This window comes from Platalea leucorodia, assembly GCF_965183815.1.
Source record: "Platalea leucorodia genome assembly, contig: HAP1_HAP1_SCAFFOLD_102, whole genome shotgun sequence".
In the NCBI taxonomy this organism is placed as follows: Eukaryota; Metazoa; Chordata; class Aves; order Pelecaniformes; family Threskiornithidae; genus Platalea; species Platalea leucorodia.
Genome location: NW_028121428.1, coordinates 187,790 through 201,686, shown reverse-complemented (window position 1 = coordinate 201,686; position 13,897 = coordinate 187,790). Strand labels below are relative to the sequence as shown.

At 53.5% G+C, this 13,897-nt stretch overlaps 1 protein-coding gene and 2 pseudogenes across 3 annotated transcripts in view; 2 read left to right on the top strand and 1 right to left on the bottom strand.

Moving 5' to 3' along the window:
- LOC309603480 (olfactory receptor 14J1-like) overlaps positions 1-4,464 on the top strand; it is a gene marked incomplete at both ends in the record, with an annotated part of 35,266 nt that extends 30,802 nt beyond the window's left edge. Inside the window, one exon of the mRNA XM_082338317.1 lies at positions 3,823-4,464. Within this exon, the coding sequence (XP_082194443.1) occupies positions 3,823-4,464 (642 nt within the window). The remainder of the gene's footprint in view (positions 1-3,822) is intronic.
- The window catches only part of LOC309603484 (olfactory receptor 6B3-like), a 229,030-nt pseudogene that overhangs the window by 63,846 nt on the left and 151,287 nt on the right, over positions 1-13,897 (top strand). The gene's annotated exons all lie outside the window — the stretch shown is intronic.
- LOC309603479 (olfactory receptor 14A16-like) lies at positions 7,978-13,391 on the bottom strand (annotated as a pseudogene). Its single transcript has 3 exons — positions 12,851-13,391; positions 8,798-8,914; positions 7,978-8,004 (listed from the first exon to the last, which is right to left on the bottom strand). The product of its transcript is annotated as an olfactory receptor 14A16-like (transcript).

Below are 13,897 nucleotides of genomic sequence, written 5' to 3'. Positions count from 1 at the left end.
CAAGAATTTGCAAAAATATACACAAAATAGATTTTTTTTCCGAGGACATTTGCGCCCCCATTTTCCTGTCCCCAGCTGCTCACCTCTTTTTCCCAAGGCGATTAATTGTCGACAAGCAGCTCTCTGGTCCGCTGCAATAAAGCTCAGCTGGGCTTGCCACCATCCGCTCTCTTGTCCGCAGTTCTTAGGATCGAATCACGTCGTAGGATCGAATCACGTCGGGGTCACCATTTATGGCAATTAATCACGGACTCCGCGTATGAGTTTAGGCGAAGACAAGCGAAGACAAGCGAAGAAGACGAAGACGACGACAACGACAATGACAATGGCGATAGCAATGGCGATGATAATAACACTTTATTTTTACAATCTATCCCGTTGATAATATGATCTAGTGTTCACAAGCAAGCAAAACCCATCTCATTGGCTACTGTCTTTTGTCCACGCGTCTCTTCAGTGTTAGTTATTGGTTCTTCCAGATGGTGCACGCGAATTCCTCTTTCAGGGATGTATCCAATCTCATCCTTATTTTTCTGCCTCTAAATTTCACCAGCTTGTTTGTAACAAGCCTCAAGGCCACAGCTGCATTCCTGTGAACCTGTTTGTAACAAGCCTTAAGGGCACAGCTGCATCTCATCAAAGTAAAACACTATCTCATCTATTCCCACACCCAGTAATTACCATGGGAGGTGAGACAAGAAGCTCCCAGGCACCAGGTTCCTATTTTGTGTCCACCTGAACGGAGGCAAGAGGAATCCCATCTCCTGTGGGTTTGTGGCAGCCATAGGTGAGAGCTGAGTGCCCTTCCAGCCCCAGGACTACAAACAAAGGATGAGAAGCTTCAATTGACTCAGCTGAATCCCTTCCCTCAGCAGGGGTAAAGGAGCTCTGTCACTGTCCAGGTTTCCTGTCCCATACCAGAAGTAAGGAAAGGGGATTCTCATGCCCAATTCTCTCTCTGATAGGAGAAATTACTCTGCTGGAAAGAAGTATCTCTCCAGAGGTGGGAGAGGGACCACAAGTTATAACTTCAGCCTGTTTCACAGCAGGTTCCCCTGGAGCCCCAGGGACACCTGGAGGGAGCCCAGAGGGGCAGAGAAAGTGCTGCCTTGGGCTGGGCCTCTGCTGCTGAGCTGGGCTGGGCTCCTGGGATGGAGGCAGCTCATGGCAAGAGGGCAGCACTGCAGAGAGACAGCTCTGCCCAGGAGCAGCTCCTCTGCAAAGGGCAGCAGGGCTGAAGGCACTGCCTGCAGGCACCGAGGGGAGAGGAGATAAGTAACAGAGATGTTAAAGGCAGTCTGGAGTTGGAGGACAGGAGAGAGCTCACTGGGGGAGAGATCCTCACAGCCCTTGATGCGGTAAGTCTCTGGCTGCAGGGCGATGCAGATGGGTTCCTGGAAGTGTCTCTGAGACCTGCACATGCCACAGCGGATAGGACCTGTCAGGATGGCTCTCCTGGTTTGTCCAGTGTGGAGGAGGAGGAAGACATGCTCCGGAGCAGGGCTTTCCTGCTGCACCATCAGAGGGACAGGACATCACAACTCTCCTGGAGATGGCTGCAGGGGTGTGAAGCCAGTCCTGCAGGCAGGGTGTCCAGGGCTGTTCTGGGCAGTGTCCCTTGTGCCCCAGGGGGCTGTGTGCCGGGGCAGGGACTCTGCTGCCTGCCAGGGTCAGTGCCCAGCCTGCCTGGGGTGCTCCCCCTGGGACTGTGGGAAGCTGTGGGTGGAAGGAGCAAGCCCCAGCAGGACAGGGCAGGGTGCTGCATGGGTCAGGGTCGCTCACAGCTCCAGATCATGCCAGGACATCTCTGAGGGGACTTCTCAAGAGGAAGGTCAAGGTGTGGTTACATGAAAGGGAACGAGTTTGTGCTTTGAGTTTTCTCCTCCTGTTTGGCTGGGTGGGCATGAGGAGATGGGAATTTTTTTCTCCACTCTGGAGAAGGCACTGAGACCCCAGTTCTCATTAGAACTTTTCTCAGATGCTTCTTAGGTTCTGCACACACAGAGCTGTGTCTGGGGAGTGCCCCACTGCCAGGAGGTCTCTGCAGGGCAGAGCTGAGCACACAGTGGGTGGGATGGGCTCTGTGAGCACTGACAGGGAGGAGACATGGGGATGCAGAAACAGCTGCTGGCAGGGAGAGCTCCAGACAGCAGAGGCATGGGCAGGGAGTGAGAGGGAGATTCTACCAGAAATGCCATGGGAGGGGGGATTCAGCATCTCCCTGTCATTCCCTGCAGTGCAGACACCTTCCCCAGAGCAATGCCTGGTCTCCTCTCCCACCCAGCAGATACTCCCACCCTTAATGTCACAGGGACTTGATCATGAGCTTCCTTCCCAGCAGCCCAACCACAGAAGAGGAGAAACCCTCAAGTGTCTGACTGCGTCTCCCGGTCCTGACTCCCTTGGCAGGAGTACTTTGGCATTTTCCCCTCTTGTCCCTGCTGCCCTTGTTCTTCCCCTTGCAATCACCGGTGTGGCAGGTGAGGATTAAGGTGCAGCTCAGACAGCAGTGCTGCATGTTCTCTTGTGCAGATGGATCCATGGAGGAAGAGCATCCACATCACCTCCTAGTATTGGGGCCCTGAGCAGTGCAGTGTATGGGGCTGGGAGGGAGCTTACCCTTCCTTCAGGACACCCCATCTTTATGACATTCAGCTGCTTCCCTGGGAGGGTGGGGGTGGGTCCTGCTCAGCTGCAGGCTGCCCTCCAGAAGGGCACATCTCTCTGATGCCCCTCTGTGTTATCTAGCAGCCCCATGGAGAAGACACCTCGATGCTAAGGGTATGGAAATGCTGCTAAACCGTGTATGCAGGCAGCTGTAACGAGCCCCCTGTGTTCCTGGCTGGGAGGGGAGTGCTGAGATCCTCCTCACGTGCAATGAGACAGGATGAAGGGTTTGGAGATCTGCACTTGGAAATGTGATTCCTTTGCTCTCTGCAGTGTCTCATTTCTTCTCAGGGAATATGTGAGTGTGATCGTCCTCCAGTTGAAAGAGGTGCCAGCACAGGGCAACTGAGACCAGGACTGATGGACAGACTGGTTCTCCTCATCCTGCACTAAGGGACAGTCCCTTTTGCCACTGTGGACCCAAAAGGTTTCGCTTGGAGTGCTGCAGAAACTCCAAGGGTTTCTGCCTTGAAAAGACTCCTCGGGTGTGGTGAGGGAACGATAACAAAATGAACAAAATAAAATCCCCACATTGGTGCTCTGCAGTTGGGAAAGTTGGATGTGACAATGCTGGAAAGCTTTCTCATATCACAAGTGGCTTCAATCTGAGATCACCCTGTGTTCCTATTTACCTCTGTCTATATGGCAGGACTGACTCCTGCAGAGCCCCCTGCCCCCAGTGGAACCCTGAGCCAGCACCAGGCCAAGCTATTGCAAGGGACCTGCTGAAGGTCTTCCTGAAATGGGAGAGGCAGGTGGGGACAGGGCAGAAGTGTTTCTATGAAAGTGAATTGTTCTCAGAAAAGTCTACTGTAACTTGTCACTGTCTTTTCTTCCTATGACAGTGCCCAGAAGAAGGAATTGTCCAACGGCATCTCCATCACCCACTTCCTCCTCCTGGCCTTTGCAGACACGCGGGAGCTGCAGTTCTTGCACTTCTGGCTCTTCCTGGGCATCTACCTGGCTGCCCTCCTGGGCAATGGCCTCATCATCACTGCTGTAGCCTGTGACCGCCGCCTCCACACCCCCATGTCCTTCTTCCTCCTCAACCTTCCTGTTGTCGACCTGGGCTCCATCTCCATCACTGTTCCCAAATCCACGGCCAATTCCCTGTCGGACACCAGGGCCATCTCCTACGCAGAATGTGCGGCCCAGGTCTTCTTTGTATTCTTCTTGATTGGCTCAGAGTATTCTCTCCTCACTGTCATGGCCTACGACCGTTTTGCTGCCATCTGCAAACCCCTGCACTATGGGACCCTCCTGGGCAGCAGAGCTTGTGTCCACATGGCAGCAGCTGCCTGGGGCTATGCTTTTCTCAATTCTCTCCTGCACACTGTCAATACATTTTCACTCCCCCTCTGCCAAGGCAATGCTGTGGACCAGTTCTTCTGTGAAATCCCACAGATCCTCAAGCTCTCCTGCTCACACTCCTACCTCAGGGAGGCTGGGCTTCTTGTGGGTAGTGTCTCTGTGGGCTTTGGGTGTTTTGTTTTCATTGTGCTGTCCTATGTGCAGATCTTCAGGGCTGTGCTGAGGATCCCCTCACAGCAGGGACGCCACAAAGCCTTTTCCACGTGCCTCCCTCACCTGGCCGTGGTCTCCCTGTTTATCAGCACTGCCATGTTTGCCTACCTGAAGCCCCCCTCCATCTCCTCCCCATCCTTGGATCTGATGGTGGCTATTTTCTACTCAGTGGTGCCTCCAGCAGTGAACCCCCTCATCTACAGCATGAGGAACCAGGAGCTCAAAGACGCACTGAAGAAGCTCATTCAATCAGCAGTCTTTCAGCAGCAATAAGCTGCCCATGTCTCTTCACAAGTGATTTCCAATGTATCTGGGGAATGTCCTGTGCTTTGGGCATTTTATTTGTGATAATTCTGTTTCTCTAGGAATGTCTGCATGCAGTCCGCTTCTCCAGAGGCATGAACCCAGTCTGGATGACATAAAGGTCTTTGCACATGCGTCTTGCCTGGTGGCACAGCTGGCCTCCCATGTCACATCTCTGTAATAAAAGGGGATTTCCTCAGTGCCGGTGTCTGGAGGTTGGGCTCTTCTTCCAGCGCTGAGGTCAGGAACAGGCTGAAGGGATTGCCCCCACAAGGCCGTGCTGCTGTGCTGGTGTTCTCCATGGGCTGAGGGCAGTAGGGCTCAGCGCAATGTGTTAGGGAATGGGACTGGAGGGAGCTTTCACTGGTGGCCTCCCTGTTCGGCCACTTCCAGCACTGGCCACTCTCCACAGTTTTATGGGTGAGTTTTGCTGCATGGCCATTTTTGCCTCCTCCTGCTGGGCTCAGGGCCTGCACTGGGGGAATGGCCAGCCCTGCTCAAGCTCTCTCCTTGTCCAGACCCTGGCAGACCCTGGAGCAGGGATGTCTGCAAAATCTTACATGGGGTGCGCATAGGGCTGGGTAGGTTCCAGGACCTGGGGGAGGCTGTGTCAAGTAGGAGGAACAGAAGGGGGACAGGGTACAAAGCGATGTTGTCCTGGTTTCAGCTGGGATAGAGTTAATTTTCTTCTTAGTAGCTGGAATAGTGCTGTGTTTTGGGTTTAGGATGAGAACCATGATGAGAACAACACACTGATGTTTTTTGTTCGGGCTAAGTAGTGCTAAGTCGTTGCTAAGTAGTGCTTACACTTGTCAAGGACTTTTCAGCTTCCCATGCTCTGCCAGGTGCAAGAAGCTGGGAGGGGGCACAGCCAGAGGGAGTGCTGACCCAGACTGGCCAAAGGGCTATTCCATACCATATGACGTCATGCTCAGTATACGAGCTGGGGGAAGAAGAAAAGAAGGGGGGGACGTTCTTTGTGATGGTGTTTGTCTTCCCAAGTAACCGTTACGCGTGATGGAGCCCTGCTTTCCTGGGGATGGCTGAACACCTGCCTGCCCATGGGAAGGAGTCAATGAATTCCTTCCTTTGCTCTGCTTGTGCAAGCGGCTTTTGCTTTACCTATTAAACTGTTCTGTTTTATTGTACTTCAATTATTAAACTGTTCTTACCTCAACCCATGAGTTTTATCCCTTTTCCTCTTCTGATTCTCTCCCCCATCCCATTGTGGGGGAGCGAGTGAGCGGCTGCATGGTGCTTAGTTGCTAACTGGGGTTAAACCACGACAGTTCTTTTTGGCACCCAACGTGGGGCACGAACCCACTACCCTGGGATTTAGAGTCCCGTGCTCTACCGACCGAGCTCATGGAGATCACGCAAGAGAATCTATTCCTCACTCCGGATACACCCTTTGCTGTTGATACCAGACCAGGTTTCTGGCTATTGCTGAACACTGCTCGCAGAGCATCAAGGCTTTCTCTCTCAGACACCCCCCCCAGAAGACAGTAGGCTTGTGGGGCGGGGGGGCAAGAAAATGGGAGTGAAGACAGCCAGGACAGCAGACCTGAACTGACCCAAGGGCTGTTCCATACCAAAGGATGTCGTGCTCAGCGATAAAACCTTGGCAAAAGCAGGAGGAAGGGGTGCTGTTCGTTGTTACGGTGTTTGTCTTCCCAAACCAGTGTTGTGTGTGCTGAGGCTCTGCCCCCCAGCAAGTGCCTAAACATCTGCCTGCGCCCGGGAACTGGTGCATGAATTCCTCTTTTTGCTTTGCTTGCACACATAGCTTTTTCTTTTCTTATTAAGGTGTCATTCTCTTGACCCATGAGACTTTTTCCTTCCTTCTGTTTTCTCTCCATCCTCTAGGAGGGGGCAGTGAGTGAAAACCAGGGTGGGTCTGGCTGAGGTCAACCCACCACAACAAGCATAACCTACGCTCCAAGCGGGGCCTCACCAGGGTTCCCTGGGGCTGTGCAGCCAGGGTGTGGGATGCACTGGGGTCCCTGCATGGGCTCAGGGGAGGGCCCGTGCAGACACCCAACACCCAGCGCAGAGGGACTGAGGTGGTGCCTGTGGGCTGACAGTGGGGCAGAGTGTGACAGATGCGCTCGACCCCTTGACCCGACTGTTTCGGTTTCCCAAGTAACCGTTACGCATGATGGAGCCCTGGTTTCCTGGGAATGGCTGAACACCTGCCTGCTGATGGGAGGTAGTGAATGAATTCCTTGCTTTGCTTTGTTTATGTGCGCGGCTTTGGCTTCACCTATTAAACGGTCTTTATCTCAACCCATGAGTTTTCTCACTTTTACTCTCCTGATTCTCTCCCCCATCCCACCGGGGGGGAGTGAGTGAGCGGCTGTGTGGTGCTTAGTTGCTGGCTGGGGTTAAACCACGACACCGCCACAGGGTGCTGCAGAGCTCTGGGCACTCACCCCACAGCCCCAGCCCCTCTGAAGGGCACAGCAGCTCCTGTCGGGCAGGGAGGAGTCTCAGCCTCCCCATCAGCCCCAGGGCTGGAGGCTCACCATGGCATGAGGAAATGGAGGTTAGGGAAACTGCAGGAAGCATGGCCTCTGATCCAGGACATGCCCACCACAGACTGACTCTGCCCCATCATTGTCAGCCCCTCTCCCCACACCAGCACAGGAGTCCTGGCCAGGGGACAGAGCAGCCTGCCCCGAGAGGGTGCCTGCAGAAAGAGGTTTCTCTTTCTCATGGATTCCTCCCTGCAGCCACAGAAATGCTCCCTTCTCTTCTCCACAGTCATCCCTGCTCTCCAGAGAGCCTTCCCCCAGGTCAGCACGTCTGTGCCAGCCTCGCTGGATATTCCTGGCTCCCTGTCTGTGCTACCTGCAAGGCCCCAAGCTGGCGGTGCTGCTCTGCAGAGGGAGGGGGCTGTGGTGCCCTGGGGCCATGGAGTGACCCTGCACTGGCCATGCTGGTCAGGGTCAGAAGCAGACCCAGCTGGAGCAGGATCACTGCTGCTGAGCCCTTTTCCATCATCCCTGATTGCTCAGGAGCCAAGGACAGGGCTGGGCAGGACCATGGGGTGTCTCTAATGGCACACAGGGCAGGGGATGGCTGCACTGGATCCAGCCCATGGGGTTTCCAAGAGGTTGCCCTGAAACACTCTCCAGTCTTATGGCCCTTTGCCTGCTGTCTCCTCACAGCCTCTCCTGGCATTGCAGGGCCCTTGTTAGCCTGTGGGCTCCTCACGTTCACCTTTTCCTCCAGGACACTCCTCCTTGGATGGTCACTCATTTTATGAGGTGCCACTCACTTCCCACCCAGTCTCACACACTGTCCCTGGAGATCCCCTGAGCTCTCCTGGCAGCTCTCAGTTCCTCTTCAGGATGGCATCTGCCATCAGCCCCACTGCAGGTGGGACAGCACCAGGCAGATAAGTCAAAGACCGGTTGCTCTTTCAGTGGACGTATGCAACCAAGAAGGGAGGCCTTCATCCGTGCCTTGGTCCCTAACACGTCACCGTGGGACTCTCAGATTGTCACCCTGAATCCATCAAGAACGCCAGAAGAGCAAAAGTCCTTTTGAAGGGAGAACCCTATTGGATGTATTCGTGACACCAGCTTTGGAAGAGGCGCCCAGCCTTCTGGCCCTGTCCTGAGGAGCCCCTTTGGTTATGACGGTGCTTGCATGGAGACCAGCTCCGATAGAGTGGTTCACGTGGCCTGCTCCTGCCCTCAGCCACAGGGATGCCACCGTACAGATAACAGGACTGTCACAAGTTGCACCAGACCTTAGGGGCAGCACAAATAAAAGGGCACAGCAGAACAGCATGGAATTGAGGAGAGACCAGCACTGAAAAGGCAATGTCCTGCTGCTGTCCTTGGCCACGGCTCCAGGAAAGCAGCAGCCCCAACTCACAGGCAGTAGAGGGATAGTGCCCACCAGGGCTGCTCCTCCGTCAGGCAGCTGGGCATTTGTCCCCTGAACCCCTCCTGCAGGCTGGGGCTGTTTCCCCAGCTCCAGAGCAGATGTGAAGAGATGGGAGCTGAGACAAATTATTTTCTACTGGTTTCTTTATTGAGTTTATCTAAATGGGGAGCCTGGATCCATAAGTACATGAGGACTTTGGGTCAGGAAAAGGCAGGTAGGAGGCCAAGAATAATATTATCACAGGCATCAACAAAAAACCAACCCCCCAAATATCCCACAAAGGAAAAATAAAGACACGTATGAAGAAAAGTCAGTCCAGGCTATTCCTGTGATACTGTGGGAGCCCAAGTGGGACAATGGGCACCTTCTTAATATGAAGTAGCTTGCAATCGAATAGTTTCCACACTGCATCCTTCGTTTCCTTGTTCCTCATGCTGTAGATGAGGGGGTTCACTGCTGGAGGCACCACCGAGTACAGAACTGCCACCACCAGATCCAGGGATGGGGAGGAGATGGAGGGGGGCTTCAGGTAGGCTAACATGCCAGTACTGACAAACAGGGAGACCACGGCCAGGTGAGGGAAACACGGGGAAAAGGCTTTGTGGCGTCCCTGCTCAGAGGGAATCCTCAGCATGGCTTCCCTGTGGTAGGCATCTGAGCAGGAGAGCTTGAGGATCTGGGGGATTTCACTGAAGAACTGGTCCACGGTGTTGCCTTGGCAGAGGGGTAGTGAAAATGTATTGGCAGTGTGCAGGAGAGCATTGAGAAAAGCACTGCCCCAGGCAGCTGATGCCATGTGGACACAAGCTCTGCTGCCCAGGAGGGTCCCGTAGTGCAGGGGTTTGCAGATGGCAGCAAAACGGTCATAGGCCATGACAGTGAGAAGGGCACACTCTGCTCCAAGGAAGAAGAAAAGCAGAAAGACTTGGGCAGCACATCCCATGAAGGAGATGTCCCTGGTGTCCCAGAGGGAATTGGCCATGGTTTTGGGGAGAGTGGTGGAGATGCAGCCCATGTCAAGAAGGGAGAGGCTGAGGGGGAAGAAGTACATGGGGGTGTGGAGTTGGTGGTTGCAGGCTACAGCAGTGATGATGAGGCCGTTGCCCAGGAGGGCAGCCAGGTAGATGCCCAGGAAGAGCCAGAAGTGCAAGAGCTGCAGCTCCCGTGTTCCTGCGAATGCCGGCAGGAGGAACTGGGTGACGGAGCTGCTGTTGGACATTTGCTGTTTCCTGACATGGGGGCACTACTCAGAAAATGAAAGGACAGGTTAAAATCAAGACAGACTCCTCTGAGCAAAACCACTCCATTTTTCATCGCAATACCCTCCAAGTGAAGTTCATTTCCTTTCTCTGGTCTGCGCTGGCTGAGTGTGGTGTACCGAGCAGGACCTCTGCTCACGTGCTGCTGAGGAGTCAGCTTTGCTCTGCTGCAGTGGCTACATGGGAGCTGGTTTGTGACAGCTCCATTGCTCTCAAGGGATGTCAGACGTAATCCACCTTTAATGGAAAAGTGCAATATCTGCACTCGTGACTCCGAAGAGTGTGGGCTGCAGAAAAGAGGCTTAGCAAGTCTTTATAATAATTTTGTTTGTGTTTTTTATTTTGCACCATCACAACCACTGGGTATCCTATTTAGGGATAGAAATCCTCATTTTTATGACTGAAAATGTAAGAGTCTTGAGACAGGACATACAAAAGGGCTCAGATATTTGTAGCTTAGTGCAGAGTCAGGAGAGCTGCAGTGCTACAGAATCATGGAATCATAGAATCATTTAAGTTGCAAAAGATCTTTAAGATCATCGAGTCCAACCGTTCATGTAGCACTGCCAAGTCCACCACTAAACCATGTTCCTAAGCACCACGTCCACACGTCGTTTAAATACTTCCAGGGATGGGGACTCAACCACTTCCCTGGGCAGCCTGTTCCAATGCCTGACTACCCTTTCGGGGAAGAAATCTTCCCTAATATCCAATCTAAACCATTTCCTCTTGTCCTATCGCTTGTTACTTGGGAGAAGAGACCAACTCCGACCTCACTACAGCCTCCTTTCAGGTAGTTGTAGAGAGCAATAAGGTCTCCCCTCAGCCTCCTTTTCTCCAGGCTAAACAACCCCAGCTCCCTCAGCCGCTCCTCATAAGACTTGTGCTCCAGACCCTTCACCAGCTTCGTTGCCCTTCTTTGGACACGCTCCAGCACCTTAATATCCTTCTTGTAGTGAGGGGCCCAAAACTGAACACAGGATTTGAGGTGCAGCCTCACCAGTGCCGAGTACAGGGGAACCATCATTCCCCTAGTCCTGCTGGCCACACTATTCTTGATACAGTCCAGGATGCCACTGGCCCTCTTGGCCACCTGGGCACACTGCCAGCTCATATTCAGTCAGCTGTCAACCAACACCTCCAGGTCCTTTTCTGCCAGGCAGCTCTCCAGCCACTCCTCCCCAAGCCTGTAGCATGGCATGTTTTTGTTTTGACCCAAGTGCGGGACCCGGCAATGAACCTTGTTGAACCTCCTACAGTTGGCCTCGGCCCATCGATCCAGCCTGTCCAGATCCCTCTGTAGAGCCATCCTGCCCTCCAGCAGATCAACACTCCTGCCCAACTTGGTGTCATCGGCAAACTTACTGAGGGTGCACTCAATCCCCTCATCCAGATTATTGATAAAGATATTAAGCAGAAGTAGGCCCAATACTGAGCCCTGGGGAACACCGCTTGTGACCGGCCACCGACTGGATTGAACTCTGTTCACCACCACTCTTTGGGCCTCATCATCCAGCCAGTTTTTTACGCAGCAAAGAGTACGTGGGCCCAAGCCATGAGCAGCCAGTTTCTCCATGAGAATGCTGTGGGAAAAGGTGTCAAAGGCTTTACTGAAGTCCAAGTAGACAACATCCACAGCCTTTCGCTCATCCACTAAGCAGGTCATCTTGTCATAGAAGGAGATCAGGTTAGTCAAGCAGGACCTGCCTTTCATAAACCCATGCTGACTGGGCCTGATCCCCTGGTTGTCCTGTATGTGCTGCGTGATGGCACTCAGGATGATCTGGTCCATGACCTTCCCTGGCCCCACAGTCAGACTGACAGGCCTGTAGTTCCCCAGGTCCTCCTTCTGGCCCTTCTTGTAGATGGGCCTCATATTTGCTAACCTCCAGTCGACTGGCACCTCCCCACTTAGCCAGGACTGCTCATAAATGATTGGAAGTGGCTTGGTGAGCACTTCTGCCAGCTCCCTCAGTACCCTCGGGTGGATCCCATCTGGCCCCATAGACTTTGTGTGTGTCTACATGGTGTAGCAGGTCGCTGACCATTTCCCCTTCCGTTATGGAGGCTTCTTTCTGCTCCCCATCCCTGTCTTCCAGCTCAGGGGGCTGGGTACCCTGAGAACAACTGGTCTGACTATTAAAGACGGAGGCAAAGAAGGCATTAAGTACCTCAGCCTTTTCCTCATCCTTTGTCACTATCCAGTAAAGGATGGAGAGTCTCCTTAGCCCTCCTTTTGTTGCTAATGTATTTATAGGAACTTTTTTTTACTGCCTTTTACGGCAGTAGCCAGATTAAGTTCTAGTTGGGCTTTGGCCCTTCTAATTTTCTCCCTGTGTAACCTCACAACATCCCTGTAGTCCTCCTGAGTTGCCTGCCCCTTCTTCCACAGATCAGAACTCTCCTTTTATTCCTGAGTCCCAGCCAAATCTCTCTGAGCTCTGAGCTCTCTCTGCCCACCAGTCTTTTTTCCCATCTGTGCTGCCCTTTCACTTGTGCTGCCTTGGAGATGACTTCGCATGCAAATTTCTCTTTAAAAACCCCAAACAACTGAACTCGTATGGCAGCAGGGGAGCACTGGTTCAATGGGCAGATCTGTAATCTCTGTCCCAGCCCAGAGACGGAGTTGCGATGAAGAGGGCAGGACAGCACTCCTCACAGAGCGAAGCAAAGGACCCTGAGAGGAGGGTGCCAACCCCCAAGGAAAGGCTCAGCACTCCCTAGGATCCTACAGGAGAGCTGTGCCTTTCTGGGGGCAGCTTGCAAGCCCAGCAGGACAGGCAAAGCAGAGAGTCAGGGGTCCCGAAGATGACATGTTGCAAAGAGAGAGCCAGATCATTGCCCAGCAGACAATGCCCAGAAGACATCTACAGCGAAAGACAACAAGAGAGCTGCCGGAGAGCGCCTTCCCCCACTGCTTGTTTGCAGTTTCCCCCCACCCCTTGCCCCTGTCTCTGCTGCCTGGAGCTGTCCCTGCCAGGAGCTGTTTCTCTGGCCCCAAGCCTCCTCCCTGTCAGTGCTCACAGAGCCCATCCCACCCGCTGTGCGCTCAGCTCTGCCCTGCAGGCACCTCCCAGCAGCAGGGCACTGCCCAGGGGCATCTCTGTGTGTGCAGGCTCTGATGGGAACCTCAGACCAAACCTGATCGAGTACAGCACTGCCACCACCAGGTCTAGAAATGGTGAGGAGATGGAGGGGGCCTTCAGGTAGGCAAAAAATGAGGTGCTGATAAACAGGGAGACCACAGCCAGTTGAGGGAGGCACGTGGAAAAGGCTTTGTGGCATCACTGCTGTGAGGGGATCCTCAACACAGCCCTGAAGATCTGCACATAGGACAGAACAATGAAAACAAAACATCGCAAAAAAAAGAAAACCACTAACCACAAGAAGCCCAACCTCCCTGAGGTAGGAGTGTGAGCAGGAGAGCTTGAGTATCTCGGGGATTTCACAGAAGAACTGGTCCACAGCATTGCCTTGGCAGAGGGTTATGGAAAATGTATTGGCAGTGTGCAGGAGAGCATAGAGGAACCCAGTGCCCCAGGCAGCTGCTGCCATGTGGACACAAGCTCTGCTGCCCAGGAGGGTCCCGTAGTGCAGGGGTTTGCAAATGGCAACATAGCGGTCATAGGGCATGATGGTGAGAAGAGAACACTCTGCTGACATCAAAAAGACAAACAGGAAAACTTGGGCAGCACATCCCATGAAGGAGATGTCCCTGGTGTCCCAGAGGGAACTGGCCATGGATTTGGGGAGAGTGGTGGAGATAGAGCCCAGGTCGAGAAGAGAAAGATTGAGGAGGAAGAAGTACATACGGGTGTGGAGGTGGTGGTTGCAGGCTACAGCGGTGATGATGAGGCCATTGCGCAGGAGGGCAGCCAGGTAGATGCCCAGGAAGAGCCAGAAGTGCAAGAGCTGCAGCTCCCATGTGTCTGCGAATGCCAGGAGAAGGAACTGGGTGATGGAGCTGTTTTTGGACATCTGCTGCCTCAGGGCACTGGGACCTGTTCAACAAGGTAAGAGAAGGGAGAAGTTAGGGCAGACTGCTTTCAGGAAAATCAACTGACTTACTTATAGAAAGCCCCCAAACTGTCTTTCACTTTTCAGAAGGAGCTTTGGTGAGCTCTGGTTGGTGCTGGCTGAGGGTGCCCCACGGAGCAGGAGGCTCTGCTGGGGGCTCTGCAGGACTCAGTCCTGCCCCACAGCAATACGTAAACAGGAACTCAGGGTGATCTCAGATTAAATCCACT